Consider the following 26,579-nt stretch of genomic DNA (forward strand, 5'->3'; position numbering starts at 1 on the left):
GGCCTCAGCTGCCACAGTGGCAGCCTCTCAGGCCCCGATCCGCTGCTTTTCCAGGCCACGGGAAGTGGCAAAAGGCTGCTTCCCGTGGCCTGGAAAGGGGTGTCCTTGGGGCTTCATGCCCCAAGGACACCCGACAGCAGCGGGGATGAAGAGAAAGGGGCCGCTCGGCCCCTTTCTCATTTGTGTCGCTGGCGCAGCCGTGTAAAGGCTGCACCGGTGACACAAACATGGAAGGAGCTCTGTTTTGGAGCTCCTTCCGGCACCGCGGAAAGGGCGCCACAGGTGTTTGGAAGCAGTGTGTTCTTGATGTCCCAATGTTTTGTACGTACTAGGACGCCCTTTCCTAACCCTAATACGTACCTAGTACGTACTTTTTGCGCATCTGTAATGCGCCACAGTATCTAATTCTGAAATTTATGCCATATCTTCAATGGCCAATCAACATTCTCTCGACAGCCACTTTGATGGGATAATGTAGTCACAATGATAGAAAATATTTAATTTGAGCCTATTTAAGAGCATCTCTTACCCCCTCGCCCCTCCATATTTCCATTCAGGTTACAAAACAACTTTGGAAGATGTCCTAGTAAGAGACATTCAGTGAATGAATAGTTAAATATTTCCAGGAGCACCACAGTGAAAAACGTGTGCCACTTTAAGATGTCTTGTAACTGCAATTCCCAGTTGTCCTAGTCAGCATAGCCAACAGTGAGGGATCATGGTGTTGTAGTTCAACCACATCTAGAGGAACGCAAGTTGACCAATTGTGTCTTACATTTACCAATATGAAGTGGAAGCAGCATACATAACCAAGTAAATTGCAAAACTCCCTACTGTCACAAGAAAACAAACTTTCTGGCTACTTGAGTTGGCTGGAACCTAACTATTTCACCCCTTTCTTCATCTGCATGCCAAGCTGCATGTTTTTAAAGCCAGCATCATCACAGCAGTCTTCTGGGAAAGTGCTTTGAGAGTCCACAGTGTTCCAAAAGTTCAAAATCTGACTGTCTGCCCAGAATTTGTAGTGCAAAGTATCTTTTTGTTTGCAGTGGCTGTTACATATCAAAAAGCAATTATGTTTTCAAGATATTGACTTGTGACTTTTTATCCTAAGGGAAATGAACAAAAATAGCTGTATTAGAATTTCTGGGGGGTTTTCTTATTATTATTGCAAACATGTACCAGAAAAGAAGATTTCCTAGAACAGTTTTCAGTCTTGCCAGAGAAAGTGTTTTTGCAGCTTGTATCAATGCAATAAGCCTCCTCCAGCATCAATGAGAAATAAAATAGAGATGGTAAATTTTATGCAGTTATATGATCATCCTGAAGCCTCACCTGCATATCCCACACAAGAAGTATCCATACACTAGGAGATCTGTACACATGAGGCTACCCAATTACCCCTATAACAGGGAAACACAAAAGGGTCTTTGATGTCCTTGGAATGCAGCACTGGATAGTAGCCAAATAAATAATTTAAGTGTATCTAAATCAATGAGATAATAAGATTCTATTTCCTTAAAACAATAATAAAGAATCTAGAACCCTTTCACATTGCTCAATTACAGTACTGTGATTCCACTCCAACTGTCATGGTTCTATCTTATGAGAACTTGGAATTTGCAGTTTAGGGAGATGTAATCAGCCCAGAACTCTAATGCCAAACTACAAATGCCAAGATTCCATAGGGAGTTGTCATGGTAGTTAAAATTGGAATCATAGTGATATAATTGTACAGTGTGAGAGGGCACCTGGTGGCATCTTAAAAACTAGTTTTATTTGACATAGATTTTTATGGACTGCAGCTGATTTTAATATTTAAGATACCACTAAATTCTTTAATCCTGTTGTGATTGGTTTAACAACTCCCAGAATCCCTCATCCAGCATGGCCAGTTACCATAGACAGATCTCTAACCTACAACAGACCATGGTAAATAAAAAGTACAGGCCAGTTCAGATACAATATACCCAAGGCTAACAAACCACAAGTCTAAGGGAGAGCATAAAGCTCCTTCTCTTTCTTCCTCTATTTGTTTATCTGTAGGAAAGTTTGTTTATCTGTATGTCCTGGTTTATTAAACCACAGTTTCCCATAAAGTCAAAACTAGGGAAATTACAATTTAATTACTTGTTTCAAACCCAGTTTGAAAACTTGATCGCATGAGAGTGCCCATGGGAGTACACCTAAACTGGGCCCCCGTGTGTGTTTATGGATGAATATTCAGGGGCACACTAAAAGCCACTACTCTGTTTTAGTTGAGTACAGGGAGAGATGGAAACCACCTGAAACCAGAGAACAGATGTAGAATCAATTTATTAAAATCCCTAAATGAGTGTAATTTGAACAGATTTAGCTGAGCAGAGAGATTAGATATAAATTCATGTAATGGCTTGTATTCTATAGTTAGCATAGCATAGTCTATAACTAGGACTATGCTGCAGAACTCTACACAATCTGTGAAGCAGTATCTAGTACAAAGATACACAGCCTATAACCGACCCTATTTTGCATGCGCAGTCACAATTAGTCCTCTGCCAATTAATCCTCTGAGGCGGGTTACAAACCGCCATTTTGTACGTATTCACTACGTATTAGGGTTAGGAAGGGGCGGTGCTTCCGCACCCCCCTAACCCTAGTACGTAGTGAATACGTACAATATGGCGGCGGCCGTTCCACACGGAACCCTAGTACGTAGTGAATACGTATAATATGGTGGCGGCCGTTCCACACGGCTGCCGCCATATTGACGTAGCGGACGCTGTGCGTCCGCACATCGCGCGACGCTTATGATGTCGCGAGTGCGCCATTGGCGCCTCGCGGCATCATAACTGCACCACAGGAAGAAGCTCCATTTTGGAGCTTCTTTTTTGCTCCGCGAGGGAGTTGCGCGGTTTGGCTACTGCGGCTCCCTCGCAGAGCAAACAGCAGCACTGGCAGACCGCCGCAAAGTGGCGGTCTGTAACACACCACAGTTTATTTTCTCTCTCTTCCTTTCACTTTCTCCTTTTGTCCTCAGCTTGCTTCCATTGCTGCAAACAGAATTCAAAGAACTCAATTAACTCAGCAACAGGAGGCAGTAAGATCTTGCCCTTCCCAGTACCCTCAGAAAATGCAAACTGTTGCAGCATCTCCTAGTTCAGTGGTCCCCAAATGGTGCCCTTTAAGAGATTTTGGGCTCCCAGAAGCCTCAAGCTTATAATGGGCAATGTTGGCCAATAGGCTGGGATTCTGGGAGCTGAAGTCCAAAATTTCTTAAAGAGCACAGTCTGGGGACCACTGTCCATCGCTTGTCTCTTCTTTGTCATTAATAACTTTTGCTGTCTTGACCACACTCCTGTGCTACTTAGCCAGAAATGTCCTGGTTTTTGTCTGTGAAATATTGGAAGATATAAAGTAGATAATAATAGACACTGGAATATGCCATGTGGTGGGACAAGTTATCCTCTCATGCCCTTTAAGGTATATCTTTTTCTCATAATTGTTAAAAAAAAATCGCAGCCACCACTGAGATGTGCAACACATCTATCCCTGGTTGTCTAATGCCATTGCCAAGATAAGAACTCAACTTATCTACTAAAAGTAAACATCATAAAGTATTACACACATAAAAGGGAGAGAGAGCACTTTTTCCATTCTCATGAGCTAAAAACTGCAGTATGAAAATGTCATCTCCAAAAACATAAATGGGCGGTTAGGTTGACTCCTTCTCTGCTCTCTTTCTGTCAGCATGCAAAGACCTTCTTATTTATCCTGGCCTCTGCTGTTAGCTGGCCATTGCGGAAGGATTTTTTTAAAATTGGAATGTGTTGTGCTTTTATCATTATATTTATGTTTGAACTGCCTTTTAAAATGTTTAAAATTAATGTTTATAATATGGTTGATATTTAACTGCTTTTAAACTCATGTATTATCCATTGCTTTAACCGAATTTGGTTTTGACTTATATTGTAAGCTGCCTTGAATCTCATACTAGTAGAAAAGCAGGATGTAAGATAAATACACACACAAACAAGCTCACCATCATCCTCTTTAAAGGGGCCCAATTTCATAACCGACTGCAAGACCATAAGATCACCTGAAAAATCACAGTTAACTCCCCCACTCCCATCCTTTTATAATTGCTTCTTAGCTGTGCCAAGAACACAACAGGCTTCTACAATGGACGTTTATGTCTCAGTTGTGCCAAATTACAGGAGTTGCCCAGTACAAAAGTATCTTTGTGCAAAGTATCCATTTAAACCTGATATGGCCAACTGAACTTTGCCTTAAAAATATGTCACAAAGAGCACTCTACTGCCCATATGCATACAGATTTATGATGCTTTCCAGTGCTTTTCTGTTTCCACTCTGACCTGTTTTCACCAGTTGGGCAGCTGAAAATACAATTCAGAATAGCCCATTTGCCAATGTTTGCAGAATTGTGCAGTAGGCTGGAGAAGTAAGTAAACACACTTTTCCCTCCACACTTGGCATAATGACAAAGAGTAAAGTTCAACAGAGAGCAGCAGTAGAACAAATATGTAAGTAAAGTTTGTAATGAAGAAACAGGTAGAAGGGGAGTAGACTGTGTAGACTGATAAAAAAATGACTTGACATAATTGATAGGTGACACTGATCTATCATCTGTCCATCTAAAAAGTGAAGATTTCTAAAACACAACATACTAGTTCTGAACAGTCATATTCCAAGATAATTAAGAAGTGTTTTCCTTTAAATTCTTTATTCTAAAGAGCTCAGTAGTGTGGGTTAAATGTTGAAACCAATGGATCCATGCCAGCAAGATAGGTCAGCAGAGTAAGACTTATTTCTCTCGTTGTTTCCCAATCTACATATAGCAATGGGGAAGGATTTTAACCAGTGGTGGTTGTTTTGATTTATACACAGTCCCATGGGTGCAGGAAGGATACTATTTACTTGGTCCCAGGGAACCACATCTTGAGATGCAGGACCCCTGTGAAAGTGGAAAGGGGGAGAGAGAATGCTATCTGTATTTGAATGCCCCACTGCTGTTTCCATTTCTCCCTCTAAAAATGAAACAAAATTCATGTAGTCCGGCTGTTGTGGCTGAGCACCTTCCCTGAGCATCTCAGACTACAGGCATTCGGAACAAAGGACTAGAAGGCAAAAGTTTGCGGCTTACCCCAAAAGGTTGTGATCACGTATCTCTAGCACAACATGGCTGCTCCTTCCTCTCTTTCTTGTAGCATTTAACAGCTGCAACCACAACTCAGAAGAAGCCCCTGACTGACTGAGAATAATGACATTTACTTCCATGTAAACCAACACAGGACTGCACTGTTGTTTGGGTGCTCGGCTTCTATTGCATTACAATAACAGCAGGGAGCAAACACTGAAAATATTTATGCTATACATACTTCCCAGTGGAATAAGTGGGACTTACATTGAGGTAAATGTGGTTATTTAATTATTACACTTACATCCTGCTTTCTTCCAGTGGCATACATGACTCTTCTCACAATAACACTCTGAAGTATGTCAGGCTAAATGAAAGAGAGAGACTGATCCAAGGTGGAGTTTGGTGGTCCAGGAGAGGCTAAAACCAGGATCTCCCAAATCCCAGTTGAACAGTATAACCAATAGACCACATAGTTGGTTATAAATAAAATAACCAACAATGAAATAAATGAATCTAATAACCTAACACAATATTATTGAGTCATTTTAATGTTGGTATGTAGAGAGGTCTTGTAGCACCTTTGAGACTGACAGAAAGAAGTGAGCATTTGTAGACTTAGGTCTGTGTCCTCACATACATTTGGTTCTTTCTTTCAGTTAATCGCAAAGGTGCTACAAGATCTCACTACATACTGATTCAGCAGACTAATATGGCTGTATCTTTGAATTCTATTTTTTTCTATTTATATACCGCTATTCCAGAGATCATAGCGGTGAACAGTAAGCTAATTTTGCAAGTAAGCTAATTAGCCCCCAACAGTCTGGGTACTCATTTTAGTGACCTCAGAAGGATGCAAGCCTGAGTCGAGCTTGGGCCCTTTTGCTGGTCTTGAACTCGCAACCTTGTGGTCTTGAGTGAATGGCTGCAGTACAGGCATTTAACCACTGCACCACCAGGGCTCCTTTTAATTTAATTTTAATTTTTTTATTTATATACAGCTGTTAAATTCATTGACTCATTTTCTAATTTTTAAAAACATCGCTCAGTCCAGTGTGCACTATTAATAAGTATTTCACATATTTACTAAAAGTTGAACTGAGGGCCCAGAGGGTATGGAAGTGAGAACTTTTAATACAAGACACTGGCCCGTTACAGATGGGCCATATAGTACGCGCGGAGCCATGATGACGTCACAACCACGCCACCTCTATACGGGGTGGTGCAGACGTGACATCATCGCTCTGCGCCAGGGCGCTTAGTGCGCCCTTAGCACGGAGCAGGAAGGAGCTCCGTTTCGGAGCTCCTTCCTGGTTTGCACCGCTGGGCGCAGCCTTCACACGGGTGTGCCCAGTGGCGCAAAGGAGAAAGGGGCCAAGCAGCGCCTTTCTCCTCCTCCCTGCCGCCGCGGGGTGTCCTTGGGGCTTGAAGCCCCAAAGACACCCCTTTCCAGGCTGTGGGGAAGTGGCCTTTTGCCGCTTCCCCGCAGCCCGGAAAGCGGCGGATCGGGGCCTCAGCGGCTGCCGGTCTAGCCGCTGAGGCCCCAATACACTGGGGAAAGGGGCGGGTGCAGACCGCCCCAAACGGGCGGTCTGTAACCCGCCACTAAGATTAATTTGAAGTAAAAGGTTTGTGAATATACCTTGAAGTGTTCTGTGGTGGGGTAACATAAGAGAGGAGGAGATTCTGGATATCATGAAAATATAACCTATTTGCTATTTATATTCTGTTTTGGGATTTTGGGGAGGAAGGGTGCCACAGAGATTAGGAGAGGTGCTTGCTTGTGGGATTTTTCTGCCTTAGGAACCAAAATAACTTGGTTGGACTTAGTTACTACTGAGTACTTCAACATTCTGAACAAATCAGAAGCTGTTTGAAAGCGGGACAGTATTTTCAACAAGTGCTGTCATAGACCATTTCCAAGTGCAGAGTGTACTCATGCTGCAAGCAGAATTTTGCAGGTCTAAATCCTACCAAGTAAATGTCTGGTGGACAGATGTAGTGTGTATAAAGACACTGGCTCACATTTACCAACCCCACACCACCCCTTGCAGTCATGCCTAGGTATAAATACCAAACATGAGAATGTATATTGTGGGTAAGGTCTCATGTTGCATATTTATACTGGGTGCCCTCCAAATGATGTTTAAGCCTGCGTAATGAATGATTCTTGTAAAACAAAGGCCCTATACAGACAGGCCAAAATAAAGCTGCTTCGAGTCACTTTGGAGGTATGGTGTTTCCATGATGCATGTGTCCTAAGAGTCTGGAAGCTGCACCAAAGCTGCATTCCAGTCCTTAGGACTGAAGCGTGGCTTTGGTGAGGCTTCTGGACTCTTAGGACGCATGTATCATTTAAACAGCATACCTCCAAAGTGACTCGAAGCAGCTTTATTTTGGCCTGTCTGTATCAGGCCAAAGATACTTTTGTATAGGTTCTTATTTAACCTTTCATTGTGCTATCATTGTTTGTTTTTCAAAACTTGGGAATTTGCACCCTCCCATGGAAGCAGAAAACTCAGTGTCCAGCCTTGAGATCTGGCAACTCTAAAGAAAACACAGAAAAATTGGTACTTCATGTACAGTTGTCCATCCATATCCACAGATTCTTTATGCAAAGATTCAACTATCCATTGCTTGAAAAATATTTAACAAATACATAAATTCCAAAAACCAAAGTCTGATTTTACTATTTTATACAAGTGACACCATTTTAACACATCACTGTATTTAATGGAACTTGAGCATCCACTGATTTTGGGATCCATGGGGGGACTTGGAACCAAACCTCAGTGGATATCAAGGGCCCACAAGGAATTTGATAGCCATGCAAAGAGAACATCTACTGAGAGGGGGACATGATATTAGCAAATATGCCAAGAAAATTTTCTCCTTCATGCACCCAGCTTCCTACCCATATGTGCTTATGGGATTAACTGAAAATAATCTCTTGTCAAATGTTAGGCAAAAGTTATATTGAACCTGACTAATTACTCTTAACCCATTCACTTCTGTTTTAACTTCAACAAGATTTCAATTAATATTAATGTTCCTCTCAGAAAGACTGGTGCCTGCAGCTAACATATCTTGCCCGAGAGAGAAAGGCAAATTTGTCTAAGCTCAAGTATTTCAGCAAGACAGGTTTCTTCAGTTTAAGCACTCACCAAGGAAAAAGTAAATTATACATGGAGCTGGGATTAAAAAAGACAATCAAAAGAGGAGGAGGAGTGTTAATAAATCTGCCCTCTGATGAGGATATTCTATTAGAAAATCATTTGTAAGTATATTAACCTGTAAAAACAAATTGCTGATAGGTTCATGGGTTGAATGAAAATATTATAGAGGCCATTAAATGCAAAAGAGAATGGTCAGAGCACACACTTTCTAGCAAGCAGTCAAAACTGAAATCCTCCCCATACAAAAAAATTACCACTACTAGCACCATCATTCAGATAAATGTTCAGACATTAGCAGATATTTATAGTTAATTTACGACTTTCAGCATGGAGGTAGCATGGATGTTGGTAATTCTAACTGTTTCTACATCTAAGAAAAATAGTAAAACAGATGAAATTAAAACTAATATTTACTATTATATTTACTTAATATTTTATGATAATAGCAGTAACAATTCTTATCCCTTCGTCCAAAGAATGTGCGAAGGGTTACATCTAGTTCTTCCTTCTTAGCATAACTACTACAAAAAGTAGATTGTTGTTGTGTACCTTCAAGATGTTTCTGACTTAACCCATCATGGGGTTTTCTTGGTAAGATTTGTTCAGAGGCTCCGAGGCTGAGAGAGTGTGACTTGGCCAATGTCACTCAGTGGGTTTCCATTGCTGAAGTGTCATAGTCCAACACTCAAACAACTACATTATGAAGTGGCAAGTCTGTTATATGCTGTGTATGTACTACTCTTGCTGTTATTTAATTTGTTGCTGTTTTTTATATATATACTGCATATGGTTTGTTAACTGAAATAAAGGCATTCATTCATTCATTCATTCAAACAACTAGACCTAAGAGAAATTGGCTAGCCCAAGGCCAGGGATGTAACTATAGGGGGAGCAAAATGAGGCCATTGCATATCCCAAATAAGAATTCTGCCCCCCAAAAAACTTTTTTCCTTCAGTCCCTAAATTTTAGCATTGCTGTAACTTAGATTATCATCTGAAAATTTAGAAATACAGCTTAGGCCAGGGGTACGCAACCTGCGGCCCGCGGGCCGGATGCGGCCCGGCAAGGCCTTGGGACCGGCCCCAGCCCGGTCCTGCCACCGATTGCCGCCAGGGCCTTTGGGGGGTGATTGTCTATAGAAGCCTCAGAAACATGCATTTATCTTAACATTTTTTAAAATATCAGCAATTTTTTTCACGTGTCCTCCATTTTTTATTTAAAAAGTGCCCTCCATTTGAAAATTTTGTCCTACATTTGTCCCGGTTTATTTATTTATTTAATGTTTTTTAAATTATTTAATTATTTATTTTTTGGCTTCGGCCCCCCAGTTGTCTGAGGGACAGCTACCCGGCCCCCGGCTCAAAAGGGTTGCCTACCCCTGGCTTAGGCATTCAAAAAAGGGGGCAGGCAAAGTTATTAAGGGAATGAGAACAGAGGAAATTCAACAGTTTTAGGTACAAATGATTTTCAATTTTTCATTTTCTGCAATCCTGGAAATTTGGAGGTGCAATATCCTCAATTTTCTGTATCCCCTGCCTCACTAAATAGCTACACACTAGTCCAAGATCAACGTGTCAGCTTTCCTGGGAGTGGGATGGAGACAGAAGGGCATTCTAGCCAATATACCAGAGTGGTTCTTTTTATATTTTAATGGAAAAGAAGAATGAACTTCCTATCAACCTGCCATACCAAGTGGTTATTTTCAAAGGAGAATAATGCATGTTTTAATGTGAACAGTTGCAAAGAGCATAAATTCACTCACTGCATGGTTCCAAGGACAGGCAAGTAGGGAAAGGAAGCAATTTTCTCTTATTCCTACCTCACTGTAGATCCCATCTGCTTTGGAGAATTGGGGGACCCCCTAAAATAATGAAAGCAGTGCTGGGAATTACAGAGTGGAGGAAAAATCCATGAAAATCATAACTTTCCACCTTTCCTCTAGCACTAGGGCGATAATCATGTACACCTCCAACTGCTGTTGGACTCCAACTCTCCCCAGCCCTTGCCAGCATAGCCATAGTGAGGGAGCTACAGTCCAAAAATACTCAAGATTTCCAGCCATAGTTGTTCCCGGATATCAAGCATTTGTGTTCAATTAAAGCTGACTTGTTATCCTCTTGCATGGAAGCAGGCTTTTAAAACAAGGATGAGCTACTCCCCTCTCAGATTCTCTTCACAAACTTCACACACACCAAGCATGCCCAACCACCCCCATTACCCTTTGTAATCCCTCTTAAACTGGTGACTGGAAATGATGGTGCTTCACTTCCAGTCTCATTTGTGAGCAGCTACCACAAGGTCGCCATAAGTCGGAGAACAAAACAAACAGAAGGAAAATGAGATATTTGAGAGCAGTTTCGAGAGGGCTATATGGGTGGGGTTGTGGTACATCCACATGTTTTCATGTGTCTGGGGTAGTTTCAGTACAGACTGCCCCCAAATTGCACAGAATTTTTTTTTAATAATATGGGTTGGGGGAGGCTTTGGGTGTAATGATGAGGGCTTCAAGAGCTGCAAAAGTTGGGACCAGGAACCACATGTGCTATCATATATGCTCTGTGTATCCCATTTTTAAAAAAAGGGATGAGCTGAATGATGAAATAGGGAAGTTATGAAAGTGACTCATCTTTTAGGATGCATGCTCTTTATTCCAACATTCTGCCTAAAGAATCCAAAGAGTGGAAATGTTTTCACAGGACCAGAAATAATGAGGAAGGAAAAGAGCCTAGCTCAGTGACAAAGCAGATGCCAATTCTCCCAGGTTCAGTCCATGCCAACTTCAAGAAGGACTGAAAGATGGCTTTCCCATACCTTGCAGGAGTGATGGAATGATGGGAAGAATCTGAAGTCCACATCCACTCCATTTTCAGTCATCCTAGACTTCCACAGGCTGAATACGTCATTTTTTCCAAAACCAGAGGATAGCTTTCTCTGGCTCGTAAAATTTTTCGTATTGAAGAGGCCAGGTTGGACTCCCCCCAATGCTGAATATGGTCCACATACTTGTGCACAATTCCCACCCCTGTCCTAAAGAGCCACGGGCCACCAGTGAAAACAGTACCAAGCTAAATGGGCCAACAGCCTGACCAGAACAAAGTTACTTTGTGAAACCACAAGGTCCCAGAATCCCACACCCAACATGGCCACTGGGCATGCAGGCTGAGGGATTCTAGGACTTGTAGCCTAGCAAGTAACTTTTCCAAGCTTGGGTCTGTCTGACTCAGTGTTAGGCAGCTTCCTATGTTTTGTTCTGACAGCCGTAGAGGAGATAGCAACTGTGTTGCTCAAGAACTGACACAAACGAAGGGGACTGCATTCTCATCATTGCTGCCACCCCCCATTTATAAACATAAAATAGAAACATTCAGATGTAATGAAAGAGATCCACAATGCACCCATGAAGAGGCATCAAAAGCAACATTGAAAAGAATGACTAATTATGGGCAAGTGGGAGGAAGACAAGGCAAGCACACTGTAAAAGTCAAAAGCAAGATTTTCTTTCTTTGAAACTGATTTTTCACAATAAGTTTCTTTAAATGTACTTCACTGTTTTAAACACACACACACAAGATTCTACTATGTTTAAACAAATGGGAGACAGAAGGTCCCTTGGACAAACTTTCATAATTTCAAAATACACACACGGGGTGGGGGAGTGTAACAGAATACTTTGGTCAAGAAGTATCACCCTTCTTGAACCTACTGCGAGCTCCCTATGTTCTCAGAATATTTTTAACAACTGGCATACAGCTCGGCACCATATGGTACAACACATTAGCAAGTAAAGGACTAGATTTAAATATACAGAAAAATAAAAATAAATGTTATACCTATAGAGGCACCAATAAAGATACATACTCACAGGCTCTGTAGCTCTTCTTACAAGAAGAATTTTGGGGTTATTCCAAAATAAAATATAAAGTAACGCAAATTGATAACACTTTACTAAGTGTTACCACTAAATATAACAATCATTTTATCACTATTTAAAGCTTTTCCCCTTGTTATCATAGCCATGGATGGATGGTACATGTTCCTCTCCTGAAAAAAAGAGAAAATTATGGAGCATTTGGTTTGGAGGCCTAAAAAGAAGCACCTGCCCCAGATTTAGTTTCTGTCAACCAACCCTGTGGCGAGTCACTGTGGTTTAGTTATTAGAGATAGACTGAGACTTGGGAGTGCCAGATTCAATTAGCCACAAAGCCATGAAACTTCACTGAGTGGCCTTGGGCTAGTAATTTTTTCCCAACTCAACCCACTTACAGGGTTGTTGTGAAGATACAATGAATAAGAAGACAGGCATGCACAATGCTTCAAACTCAGGAAGGAAAGACTGGAAATAAATATAATAAATAGATACTTTAAAAGATGGGAGATTTGCCTGATTATTCCCTTTTATTTACTCTTTATCACAGAGTGGTTATATTTACCATTTTTAGACACCCATGATATCTTTTAGAGAGCTAACATAGTGTAGTGGTTTGAGTGTTGGACTAAGGCTCAGAGAGGCCAGGATTCAAATCACTGCTCAGCCCTGGATACACAGGGAAAAGTCACAGACTCTTAGTCTAAGAGAATGGAAATGGCAAACCTCCATGAAAACATTAAAGTAAAGTCACCATAAATCAAAGTTGATTTTAAGGCACATAGCAACAACAAATGATACCTTTTATGACAGAAAATTAGGGAGAAATATTTCAATAACCAAGATGATATCACCTATTACTGTACATCTTGCTGCCCTGTCTTGCTGTGATTATATACCTTCATCTTGTTTCCAACTTGTGACAACTCTAGGGTTCATCACATGGTCTTCTTGGCAAGATTTATCCAGAGAGAGTTTGCCATTGCCTGAGACTGAAATAGTGTAAATTGTTCAAGGTCATCCAGTGGGTTTCTGTAGCTGAATGGGGTATTCAAGCCCTGGTGTCTTAGAGTAAGACTCAAAACACTACATCACACTAGCTCTCTGAAACAGCTTCCCTCAACTTGGTGCCTTCCAAATTGTTTGTATTTTAACTCCCAACAGCCCCACAGCTGTCAAGCTAATGATAACATGACTATGGTAGTCGGAATCCAAACATCTGGACATCACCAGGTGTCTGGAAAATCCACACACATCTAACCACTTACCAACTAAATTCTAGTTTGGAAGAATTTGAAAAACTTTTAAAGTGCTAGACTTGGCTGATACTTGGCTCGATCACTTAGTAGAGTGAGATGGTCACCACTCAAAATAGATGATGGGAGGTGGCAGCAATGTGGTAGAGAAAAAGAGAGTGGTGGCTTCCCCATGAAGCCACATGGCTGTTTTCTGATATGGTGGACAATGAAGTCCTATCACCAGTGCTGAAGAAAGATTAGACTGTCAATCTAGCTGGCTTTGTATATGTAATAGGATTTGCTTGTATATTTACAGTCAATATAGTAATAGCTGTGTAGCTTTAAAATGTAATTACTATACATTCCAGCCCATATACACATAGTACCAGTACACCAGTGGTCACCCCATAGTTGGCGTACCAACTTTTCATAAATATCTAAATAAGTTTCTTTTAAATATGCTGCTGGACACACTGTTTACATTTGGCACCATTACATCTAAAGGTTGGGAGTAGAAAGACTACCCATTTTTGAGCAAGGTCTGAAGGCCAGAAATAGCAGAAACACATCATATTATCATCAAATCTGACAAGCTCCCAAATGGTAGAACAAGTTCCAGAACCATTTTGGAGGTCCAAACATCAATCTCTTACTAAAAATACTGTAAATTAAAGAGTGATATGCAGCTAATGCTGAGGACAATCATCCTCAGAATTTACAGGTACATATTAGTGCTAGAAATTAAGAAAAATCACACCTCTCAGTTTTTATTTGTGCCAGGAGAGAAAGCATAGTGTGTTAAAAGTGTGTTAGCTGAATAAACCCACTCAGGTATTTTATTTGAATGCTAATTATTTTTATAGTTACCTTTTCTTCTGCTATTAAAATAAGAATAAGAGAAGCATTAGTTTTCCTTCCCAAAAACCTGAATACTAAAAAAAAAGATCACTTAAGTGAGGAGCACATGGCTAGACAACAATGGATGTAAAGACAGAAAGAGACATGGAGAAAGAACTGGACAATTTACAGAGAGCAGAACCCCAAATATACTTTTACAGTTATGAAAGGGTATATACTGTATAACAAAAATACAAATACAGGTAAATCCATGAGTAATCAGCTGTGATGAGAGTGTGGAATATGGATTCTTAGGGCTTAGGACAACAGAGTATATGTGTATATCATTCCAAAAATATTCATCTGTTTAACCTTGGTTTGTAAACTAATGTGGACAACACATTGTCAGACAATAAAGAAATTAAAACTGGCATCACTTTCTAGATATAAATCACCTACTTTGTGGTTGTCGGTCAAGATTAAAACAAGATGAATCAGAAATATTTCTTAAATAAGTATTTTAGTTAAATTATGCTAATGTAAATAAAACCAGATTTGAGAAATGTGTCTTAAGGCATCCAAAATCTCTCAGAGAAGTGCCTACCAAAAATAAATCTTGGACCTACTGGGGACAGTTATTTTCAATAATGCCCAGTGTATATATAAAGAGATCTGATTCCTATGGGTTAGACATGCTAGTGTGATGGTACCTGAACAGAGTAGCAAATACATTGCGGCATAAGCTTTCAGGGACCAAAAGCCCATTTTGTCAAATGCATCATGAGCCAGTTTGAGGAGATTCTGGCTAGCTGAAGAGAACCCATAGCATTCTTTTATTATTTGCCTTAGAGAAGAGAGGGCTTGTTAAAGGGATGTACTAAGGTCACTTACACAGTACCAAGGGGGAAAATACATAAAATATACATATGCTAGGGGATATTTGGAGAGGGACATATGTGTGTGCCCATGTCCCCACACCTTTTCATGCCTCCACACACTCAGGCAAATACCTGAATGTAGTGACAGAGAGCTAATTTTGATATGGCTTGACCGTTAAGTCTCACTGTAGATTCACTGTAGTCAATGACTGCATGGTGTGAGAGTTAAATGTCACTGTCATCTCATGTTGCATTTATGGTGCCAAGTCATTGCTATATACTTGTTCTTTAAATAAAGACGTTTATTTAAAAAGGAGCCAGTTGAGTTAAATTACATTGCAAAAATGTCAAGTCCATCTGAACATAATTTCTTGGAATTAGAATACAGCTTGATGATGTTGTATTTTAGTTACAATACTGATGCTGTCACAGTGGCAATACATTTATAGTGAGCTGTGATTTTCCATAACCTAAAGAGTAGCAAGTCTCCCCAACAGATCTTCTGAGGGTAGTATTCCCTGACAGCAGCAGAGTTCCCAAACTGAGATCTCAACAGGCATGGGATAGTCAGCACAATCCATATACATGCAATATATTGGGGCACACAGGAAGAGGATTTGCACATGGTTCAGTGCCACTCTTTCTGCAACTCAGTGAGCCCTTAAATTTTTATCACTTAGGGTCAGGTTACCTGAAAGGCACTGGTCTTGAATATGAAGATACGTGTGCATTAAACTCATTAGGACTGACTCTTTTCAGCTCAGGTGCCTCTGGCAGGGATATAGGCAAAAGGCTTTTCAATGGCTAAGCCTATGAAATTTCTTCCCCAATAACTGTTCACTGCTATGCAAAGACCTTTCTGTTCTGGCAGACGTTTGGTCTTTTGATTATTCTCAGCTGTTAGCTGGCATTACATTGTCATTTTGGACTCTGGTGCATTATTTTATTGTATATTGTTGCAATGTTGCATTTTATTATTGTTAGCTACTGTGGGCATCTGGTATGGAAAGGTGCTGTATGAATAAGCAGAGACAACTCAAAAGACATTGCTTCCATCTGATTTTGTGCCTCGATCTTCATCTTGACTTAGAAACAATGGTGTTCTAATAGAGCCAAGCAGCGGTTGGAGAGTTATGTTTTAAGAAAAATAAGAGTAATGACACACTGAAGCCACTCTGGATCCTGGAAAACCATCCTAGTGCTGTTCAGCTATGGATGACTTCATCATGTCATTATATTCATTTTTCTCAAAAATAACTTTCCAAGTTCTGGAGCCAAGCAACCAAATGGTAATGTACACTGAGCATAGCAGTTGGCATTAAGGAAGGCCCATCAAGCACTCTTAAAAACCTGCAGCTTGCCCTATAAAGTACCACTGTTGGGTCTGTATATCTAAATTCAGGTGTGGGAAAAGCATGACCACATGCACCAGATTGAGCTGCTCAGATCCTTGTTGTTGTTATTGTTTTACAATCCCTTAATCTCTCCACCCTCTATCAATTCCCCTAAAATCCCTAGACTGCCTAATTTTTTAAAACAATTTTTTGAAGCATGAAAATCTACCAGAGCCCACAGAACTCCACTGAGAGTGACATCAGTATGCAAAGGGATCTAGTTTCCCTTTTAATACTCCATTTCCCTCCACCACCACCACCACCACCACCACCACCCCGCACCTCAAAACTGGCTAAAAATTAGCTAGAAATCCTGAGAGCAGAAACTGGAAATAGATTTCCAAACACTTCTGGGAACTTCCAGGATACATTTTTGGCTTATTTTTTTGCCCCAAATATGGTAGTGCAGCCCACCCTACAATCCAGAATCAGGCCTAACTGAAATTGCTCAGCCCTCATCTAAACAAATATCCAGAGGCATCATCTACTGTTACACAGGATTCTTGAAGATTTCTCTAATTTCCAAAATCCAAACAGTGAACTATAGACACAAGTGTGCCACAGTGTGCTATACCTCTAGATGAACATTTCTACCACCGAGCTAATATTTTGACCAAAGCCTAGCAGGAAATGCAATAAACTACTCAATGAGTGCCATCATGAAAAGGCACTAAGTAGTGCACATTACTATGGTATGGCAATAGAAATTTGAGTGTTCTCCAAGCAACTCACTCTTTTTTGCCGTTAACATTTTATAAGCTAGTAAAATCTTCTTGCTATTTTCATTTCAATTAAAAACATCTAACATCCTTTTAGATATAAATTTAGTCATTTGCCATTTACATTCTTCCTCTAAATGGACCATTTGAGCCTTTGAAGATGTTAAAAGACACAATTTAAAGGTAAAAACAGCAGAAGCATTCTTGGCTCAGGAGTCATACAAATAGCCTAGGCACTCTCCAAAGAATGCAAAAATATATAAACAGGATTTCCAAATGTGCACACTAAACCAGAATGAGGCAATGGTTTATCTAACTCACGTTAATATATCCTAAGATGATTATATATTCATGGATTCATTTTAAGAGTCGCTGGCATGTATGAAATGAAAAAGAAACACTGGAAATGTGGATATCTGCCACTGTAATAAGAAGACCATCAACAGAATGGGGTTGAATTGGATAGCCCTTGTGGTCTCTTCCAACTCTGATTCTATGCGAACATCCACACAATTATTATGTTCATACTGGGTATATATTAGTAGGTGGAGCACACCAGGCCTCATTTTTATGGGCTGGTTATGCACACAACTGAGTCAGACTTGCTTCCTACACTAGAGAAAGTTGCTTCTACAAATCTTTGTTTTGAACCTTCACCTCTACAGCCCTTCTGGTGATGATTTGCAGCAAATCTATGTGCCTGGCAAGTGTAACATTGTATTTGCAAAAATGGACCAGGATTTGACTGTAGCAGTGGTAGGCACTGAACAGAACTAAACTGGGTAACAACCCACATGTTATCCAATCTAATCAGGGACCTCTGGAGCTTGCCATGGAGTGAGTGAAGAACCTGTACTATAGTACAGGTTGCAATGATTTTTGTGGTGTGAACTTAAGTGATACCAAAGTATGTATTGCTTACAGCTAAGAGTCAGATCACACAATGTAGCCATTGCCTTCTTGTTAAAGTATTACCTCCTTGTGAAAAGCCATGCCTATGCTTTATTAACTTTATTTATGCCAAGGCAAGCAAAATGTAGCAGCTGCTTCATGTCCAAAAAGTTCAGAAGTTCCTAGGGGGGAAATGTATGCTTGGTTGGGGTGCCAAATGATTAAGATCAACATGGGTCAAACTTTTCAGAAATTCATAAAGAATATGTGCTTCATGCTTCTGCATGAGTTAATATTCTAAAATCAGAAAGACTTTCAAAAGAACCTTCAGACATGGATCAGCTTCTGAATCAGCTCTGAATCTGAGGTCGTCATACTTCTAATCAAAGCATGCATTTTATTTGTTTGTTTAATTGATTGATAAATATCCCATTTTTCTCCCACCATGAGACCCCAGGCAACATACAACCTTTTGGACAACACAGTATCACTAAAAAAGAAAAAAAAACTTAGTACAGAAGTTCAAACACAATTAATATGAACTTTTATTTAAAAAACACAAGTTAAAGCAGTTTTAAAACATAATAAAATAGAAACACAAATCCGCCATAATCTGCCATAACATTCAGTTGGCCCTCCTTATACACAGATTTTTTATAGACAGATTCAAGCATCCACAGCTTGAAAATATCCAAAAAAAGTATACATTTCAAGTATCAAACCTTGATTTTTCCATTTTATATAAGGGACATCATTTTGCCATGCCATTGTATTTAATGGGACTTGAGCATACACAGATTTTGTTATTCACGGGGGTTCCTGCAACCAAACCCCAACAGATAACAAGGGCCCACTGTATTAAAAATCAAATGCCTCCTTAACTGAAAAGGTCTGTATCTGCTGGAGGAAAGATAGCAGGAAAGGAGCCAAATGGACCTCCTGAGGATAGGAGTTTTATAACCTGGGAGCAGCCACCAAAAAGGTTCTCTCCCATGTCTTCACTAAATATTCCTGTGATGGTGGGTTACAAAGAGAATATCTTCCCCAGCAGATGAGCGTGGGCAGGCTCATATAGTGTAACAACCACTGTCAAGTAATATTCTACTCATGCCACAAGGCATGCATTTCTGGTAAAAAAAAAAAAAAACACTACAGAAATAATCCAGTTTGAGACCACTTGTAATTTAAAAGTATAATTTTAGTTTTACTAGTTTTTAAAGTCAAAACTATTGCTATTACATTCAGTGATATATGGGAATTACAATTTATGAGTAACGTTACTACAAAAACCTAATGACAGATTCTGTATGGTATGGGAGGTGGTCAGTGAGGGTGGTGATACCCATGAGTTACTGCACCAGGTGACATCAACCCTAGTGACCCAACTGCATAGTGATACCCACATTGTGGCATTTACACTCCCTAGATGTGTGTACCTGAAAGCAACTTTATTATATTTTAGGAACCAAAGTCCAACCTAATCTCTTATGACCTCTCTGCCTTCTTAGTATAGCCCACACCTGTCATCCTCTTCCATTTTATTGATATTATTTTGCATTTTTACTGGCATTTAAAAAAAATTATTTTGTGCTTTTATGGACTCTTACTGTTGTTCTGTTCTTTTAAATCTTGTTAGTATAAGCCACATTGGCACCATCTGGACATTAAGGCAGAAAAGCAATACTATAGAGAAGTAAGCCAAGTTACTCTGTCAAGTAATCATACAGTTAATGTATCTAGATTGTTAGAGCATGAAAGTTTTCACAAGTGGTAGAAACGTATTCAATTGGTTAGAGCTTTACACCTGAGAAATTTTCAAAAATCTATAATGAAATTCAGATCTGGAGTCTGACAACACAGGAAGCAAAGTGCTGGGTTCAATATGTATTTGCAAACCTTTCCAAATAATGTAACTGGCCTGAAAAGTTATTTTGACAAATCATCAAGACAAGTTGAGAGCCAATATTTTAAGTTGATTACTGCACTGTGAATCTTGCTAATCATATCCACAGCAAATCATATCCAAAATCTAAAACATGCTGCTGAATTCAACATTTCCCACTCAAGTTCACTTCCAGGGTCCACATATATTGTTCTGAAATAAAGTGTAAAAATCTACATGTACTTCAATAATACCAATATGCCTGTGGCTGGGAGTGTCCACAGGCAAGAAAATCCTGTCTTGCATGTATTTAAGTCCTTGAAAGATTTGAATCTGGCCTCTGCAAGGCACAAAATACTGAACTGAATAGCAGTGTTCTGACTTCACATTGTTCCACTTTCTATATTTTAATGGATTCTGCACTGCTCAGAGAACTGAATCAACAGGAAGTAGAAGGTATGAGTATTAAATATTGTTTTAAAAGACTGTATAGGGTCAAGTCTGACCCAATGCTTCCTTCTAGATGTCCATAACTTTGCCCGCCATTATGAAGTCCCTTTCTTCTGTGGACAAGCATGACAAATTCAACCTTCATCCCATCTGTCATAAAACTAAATGCTCCCCCCCCCCCCCACTAAGACTGTCCAGCACCACAGGCCTCGTCCATCTCTTTCCATTCCTCAAAGCTAAATAATGCTCTGACTTGCCAGTATCCCCCACCAGCACATCCTTACAGGAAAAAGGGGTGACACAAGAGCTGCTGCAGCTAATGGGCTGTACACTGAGAGATACCAGGAAGTGTGGCATGGAAGTTCACATGTTCAGTGCCACTCATGTCAAGACTATTCTGTGTGAGAAAGGAAGGGGAGTGTTGGCCATACCATAGGCAGGTAAGAGAGAGGAACTAGCTCAACAAACTCAGTGGATCCAAACTGAGAAAGTAGACAGATCTTCCTTTTTTACACAAGGCTTCAGGAAGCACTTCCAAAGTACAGTACAATATAAATGTAAGCAAGCCTTTCTTCCTATTTTGAGACGGGAGAGGACTATTAATGATCATCAATGAGTCTGAATTCACTTCAAATGCATTTCCTTCTGCTGTTCAGAAGAACATCACATTCAAGACTATCATTAATAACCAACCAAAATGTGTTGTTGCCTTGATTCTCCTCTGGAAGGTGGGATGGAGAAGAACAAGCAGTTTTTTGGCTGCCCACCAGAAATTCAAAACTGTAGCCTACTGTCATTCCAAAATTCATTCTAAGATTTGAATCTAGAGCATGTGACCATTAAAGGGGGAGAGGAGAACTAGCTTCCATGATCCAAGGAACTGGGGGGGGAGGGTTAAAATGATTTCCAGTTGCCAAGGCATGATTTTTTTTTAGAAATGAGTCACTTCTGATTTTACATTTGCACTGGTTTGCAGGCGTACTATAATGTGTGCTTTTTTACTATTATAATACTTCTATTCCCATTCCAAATACACTATCAGCTGGTGAAGCCCTGTTCCAAACAAGTATTATTTTTCAGCATCAGGTTGCAACAAGCCCTGCATAGGGATCTCCAGAGCTGTAGGGTTCAGAGAAATCTAAACAGATCTTTGTTCTGTGAAAGCTTCAACAGCCAGGCTCCTAAAACTGTTCTCTGTAGCCCTTGCTGTCTTTTAGTGTTGGTATAATGTCTACTTTTATGTTTTTATGATGTTACATTAAACTCTATCTTTTTCTGCAGAACTCATTTACAGAACACTTGTGTGGGAAGATAGCAGTAGGTACATACAATTTAGTCAATAAATGCTGGTCAGAATCAGTACACCCAGAATTTAATTTGAGCTATAGGTCAGTCACGCCACAGATGATGGAAGAGAACAGCATTCCTCTACCAAGCAGAATGGAAGAGACATGACTTCTGACCCTGCAGGAATTCAGTCAATCTTCTAAAGTGCTGAGAGATTTTGGCTCCCTTAGATGGGTGTGCTCCCCATTTTGGCCGTGTGGAGCAACTCTTCCACAGATTACTCTCCTTCTCCTGCCTCAGTTCAGAGGACAAGTGACACAGCACACAAGAATTACTCCTCTATCCCTTGGGAAACCAAGCAAGTAAAGAGTGCAAGGCACAGCAACTGTTAACAAAAGATGCTCAATGCCCCTTCTTCTCCTAAAGTAGTGGACAAACTGAAACACTTAAGTCCTTTTTGCACCCCACAGTGTTCCCCAAAATTTGTACTTTTTTTAAAATAAAAAAATAGACAGAAAACTGCTAAATTCATGAGAATCAATGAGGAAAGGGCCTAAATGCACTATCATCAATAGCATATTTAACACAAGAGTCACTTTAGTTCCATTCAGTTCAGTACCAATAGTCATTACCATACTCAGGTCAATTTAAGCATATTTAAGGTGCATAGATAGTGCCTTGCAGACGTATTCACCCCCTTGACTTTTCCACATTTTGTTGTGTAACAATCAGTAATTAAAATGGGTGTAATTGGCACTGTAACCATCTGATGTACACACAGTATACAAGACTATGAAGTTGTAACAATTATGTTTTAATATAGCACAAAAGTTAAGCAAATCTGTTGGTTGCATAAGTTTTCACACACATACCCTGAGAGAGTACTTGGTAGAAGCACCTTTGGCAGTCATTATAGCTGTGAGATCTCTTGGGTAAATCCCTATCAGCTTTGTGGATTGGGTCTTTGTTCCTTCTTCTTGGCAAGATTGATCCAGCTCTGTCAGACTGGATGGAGACTACTAGGGAACAGCCACTTTCAAGCCTTGCCACAGAGGTTTTTTTTACTGTGACTGGGACATTACAAGACATTCAGGGTGGATGGGTGGTTGTTTTGTTTTGTTTTTAAATAACTCCAGTGCCCTTTGGCTGCGAACACAGACTCTTCATTGTCCTGCTGGAAGGTGAACCTCCACTTTTGTCCCAGGACCCTGGCAATCTGAAACTGTGTTTCCTGCAGAATTTCTCCCTACTGCATTTGGCTCAATGCTAACCAGCTTCCCAGTTACTACTGAGGGAAAAAAAACCACATCTCTACAGTATTATGCTACCATCACTATACTTCACTGTTAGTGCAATACTCTCAGGGCAATGAGGTAAACAAATTAAGGTTTGTTTCATCAGATCAGAAAGTATTTTTGTGTCTCCTACTAGCTTTTTTGCAAACTGAAACAGGCTCCGATATGGTTTGTTTCAGAAATGGTTTTCTTTTCAACATCTTTCCATACAGCCCAGATCTGAGGAATGTTCATTAATATTGTCCCATCTAAGTTGTGGTTCTCTCCAGCTCCTTCAGACTCCATTCAACTACTTATATGACTTCTAGAGCCAACATGCTGCACCAGAGATGATTTCATCATGTCAAAACTAAACTTATGCAATCTATTTGTTCCAATTTGTTTTTATTTACTTTACTTTTGTACCTTAAGGGAAAGAGATCAACATTGTACCTTCAGTCTGTATGGGCCCTTAGTTAATAAGAGATAACAAGCCCCTGTCCCAGCACTCATATGCTCAGTGCCCTAAACTGTAGCTCTCTCACTTTAAAATTGTGTCCGGGCATAGACTTGATAACTTTCATATCAGACTAACCCATATTTTCACCCTCTTGTGCCTAACATTGATAAAAAGTGCTATTGCACTCAAAGCAGCTTGCAATCTTGAAACGATTTCACACAACATGTGAAAGCAGTCATAAAGATGTTAATGTGCATCTTTTTACTTTCGGGATCTCAGTGATACTGCATTTCCAATATCACTTTATTTACACAATTGCGTGTGATAACCATTTGCACAGTTACTTGCCATTTCCGCTTCATTTGCGGGATGCTTTAAATGCACTTTAATCTCTCTTTAATGCCCAAAGTAACCCCAATGTGATACACTCATTAGTCTGAAAGGGGCTACAAAATCTCTCTACAGTACTGATACATACACATATAGATAGCATACAGTACAGGCTGGCTCCTGTTTCTTTTTCTTTTTAAAAAATAAATACTTTTATTTATTGACTATAGTAAAACAAAAACTCTACATATGTATGCATATAGAACATACAGTATAGGTTGGCTTCCGTTTTTGTTGTTGTTAACTGCCTTCGATTGTATTTTGACCCATGGTGACCTTATGGATGAGACATCTCCAAGACCCTCTCTCTGTCTTCCACTGCTCTGCTCAATTCCTGCAGACTCATACTTGTGATCTTTCTAAGAGAGTCCATCCATCTTGCATGCAGCCTTCCTCTCTTTCTACTTCCCTCTACCTTTCCTAGCATTACTTTTTTCCCCCAATGATTCATGCCTTCTCATGATGTGTCCAAAGTATGACAATCTGAGTTTTGTCATCTTGGCTTCTAGGGAGATTTCTGGCTTGATCTGCTCCAGGACCCGTTTGTTGGTCTTTTTGGCTGTCCATGGACTCCTTAGCACTCTTTTCCAGCACCAGATTTTGAATGAATTGGTTTTCCTCCTATCCTCTTTCTTAACTGTCCAGCTCTCATACATGGCAATAGGGAATACAACTGCCTGTATGATTCTACCTTTTGTCCGCAGTTGTATATCCTTGCATTTTAGGATCTTTGCTAGTTCTTTCCTAGCTTTCCTTCCGATTCTTAATCTTCTTCTGATTTCTTGGCTGCAGACTCCCATTTCTATCAGTGTTTGATCCCAGGTATGAGAATTCTTTTACTATTTCTATTTCTTCATTGTCTAATTCAAATTTGTGTAGGTTCTCTGTGGTCATTATTTTTGTTTCCTTTATATTCAACAACAGGCCTGCCTTTGAACATTCTATTTTACTTTAATTTTAATTTATATTTTATTAATATTTATTTTATTTTATGTTATTTTATTTTTATTTCTTTTTTATTATTTAATTTAATTTAATTTTATATGTTTGTTTATTTTATTTTATATTTTTATTCTATTTTATTATTTATTTATTTTTACTTTTACTTATTTTTATTTATCTACAGCAACAACACCACCATCATCTCTGAGAAGGAAGGTCCATGAAGCCTGGAGAGTGTGGCAGCGGGGTTTCTCCAACTTTGGTCCTCCAGTTCTTGGGGACTTCAGCTCCCAGGTTCCCTGAGGTTTGGCCCAGCTAGTAGGGCCTTCTGGGAGATGAAGTCCAAAACACCTGGAGGACCAAAGTTTGGGGAGGCTTGGCAGCAGCAAGCTCCAGCCCCTTCGCCCAAAGAAGGGAGCAATGAATGAATGGAAGAAGAGGGAAAGGCGACCGAGGACTGAGGGAGGGAGGGCCAGGTCCCCGCTTACCTTCGCCTCCTCCGGAGGAAGAGCCCCGCCGCCCCGAGGGCCAGCAGAGTGGCCAGGGCCAAGCCCCAGGAGGGCAGCAGCTCCATCCTCCCTTCTGGGTCTCTCTCCTCGGCTTCTCCTGCTCTGGGCAAACAAGGCAGAGGAGGACAGGGAGGCCTTTCCCTTGCCTTGCCTTGCCTTCTCTCCGCCTGGAAACTCCCCGCCTCCAGCCGCCCTTCTTCAGGAAGTTTGGCTCCCAAAACCAAGGGGGAAGGCCAGGTGGGAGGCTCCTCCCGCCCAGGCTGCGTCCGCACTGCAGGAGAATATAACCCGCTTTGATCCCGCTTTAACTGCCCTGCCTCAAGGCTCTGGAATTCTGGCCGGTGGGTTTGGCCCCAGTTCTCCGCTCAGTCGATACATGATGAATCTGGCAGGTTTCCTTCCAGTTCACTTGAAGGAAAGAAGGAGAGAAAGAAAGAAAGAAAGAAAGAAAGAAAGAAAGAAAGAGAGAGAGAGAGAAAGGTGGAGGGATATCTGATTCTGGAAGGGGATGATAAAGAAGGATCTGTGGGAAGGCTGTAAAGAGAAGGGAAAGAGAGAGTAAAGGGAAGGAGAGAGAGTATGTATACTATTATTATTATTATTATTATGTTTATGTTTCTATCCAGCCTTCCTCCCAGTACAGGGACTCAAGGCGGCTTACAGACCCTAAAACAGTCCAAGTTAAAACACTCTAAAACGTACAAAATCCAAAGATGTAGCCCTAGAATCAGAGAGATCTTGTAGCCCCTTTGAGACTCACTAAAGGAAAGAAATGGGCAGCAAGAGCTTGCCTAGGCTTCAGTCCACTTCCTCAGATGCAGTTTGGCAAAGTGGACTGAAGTCTAGGGAAGCTCACGCTCCCCGTTTCTTTCTTTCAGCGAGTCTCAAAGGTGAGGAAAAAACGACAATCAAACAATTCAAACAATTCAAAACATTACATTCTTAAAATTGAAGTTTAAAACCCTTTCAAACAAAAAGAAAACAGCATCTGTGTTTTGCAAAAGCCTGACATGCATTAAGAAGGAGAATGATGAAAAGGTGTATGCAGTCAGCCCTCCTTTTCCATGGATTGTTTTAATCCACGGATTCAAGCATCTGTGGCTTGAAAATATTCCCCCCCAAAAAGTATAAATTCCCCCAAAGCAAACCTTGATTTTTGCCATTTGATACAAGGGAGAGCTTTATGCTCTGCCATTATAGTTAATGGGACTCGAGCATCCACAGATGTTGTTATCCACAGGAGATCCTG

General features: G+C 40.4%; 1 protein-coding gene across 1 annotated transcript in view; it reads right to left on the reverse strand.

The window, feature by feature from the left end:
* The window catches only part of LOC149317370 (cytochrome P450 7B1-like), a 132,758-nt gene extending 107,082 nt beyond the window's left edge, over positions 1 to 25,676 (reverse strand). The window contains exon 1 of the mRNA XM_089517376.1: positions 25,310 to 25,676. Within this exon, the coding sequence (XP_089373502.1) occupies positions 25,310 to 25,395 (86 nt within the window). The 5' untranslated portion in view covers positions 25,396 to 25,676. The remainder of the gene's footprint in view (positions 1 to 25,309) is intronic.
* Between the last annotated feature and the right edge of the window lie 903 nt (positions 25,677 to 26,579).

This window comes from Sceloporus occidentalis, unplaced genomic scaffold (assembly GCF_023333645.1).
Source record: "Sceloporus occidentalis isolate IW3139 unplaced genomic scaffold, rSceOcc1.0.p SCAF_3, whole genome shotgun sequence".
NCBI classification, from domain to species: Eukaryota; Metazoa; Chordata; class Lepidosauria; order Squamata; family Phrynosomatidae; genus Sceloporus; species Sceloporus occidentalis.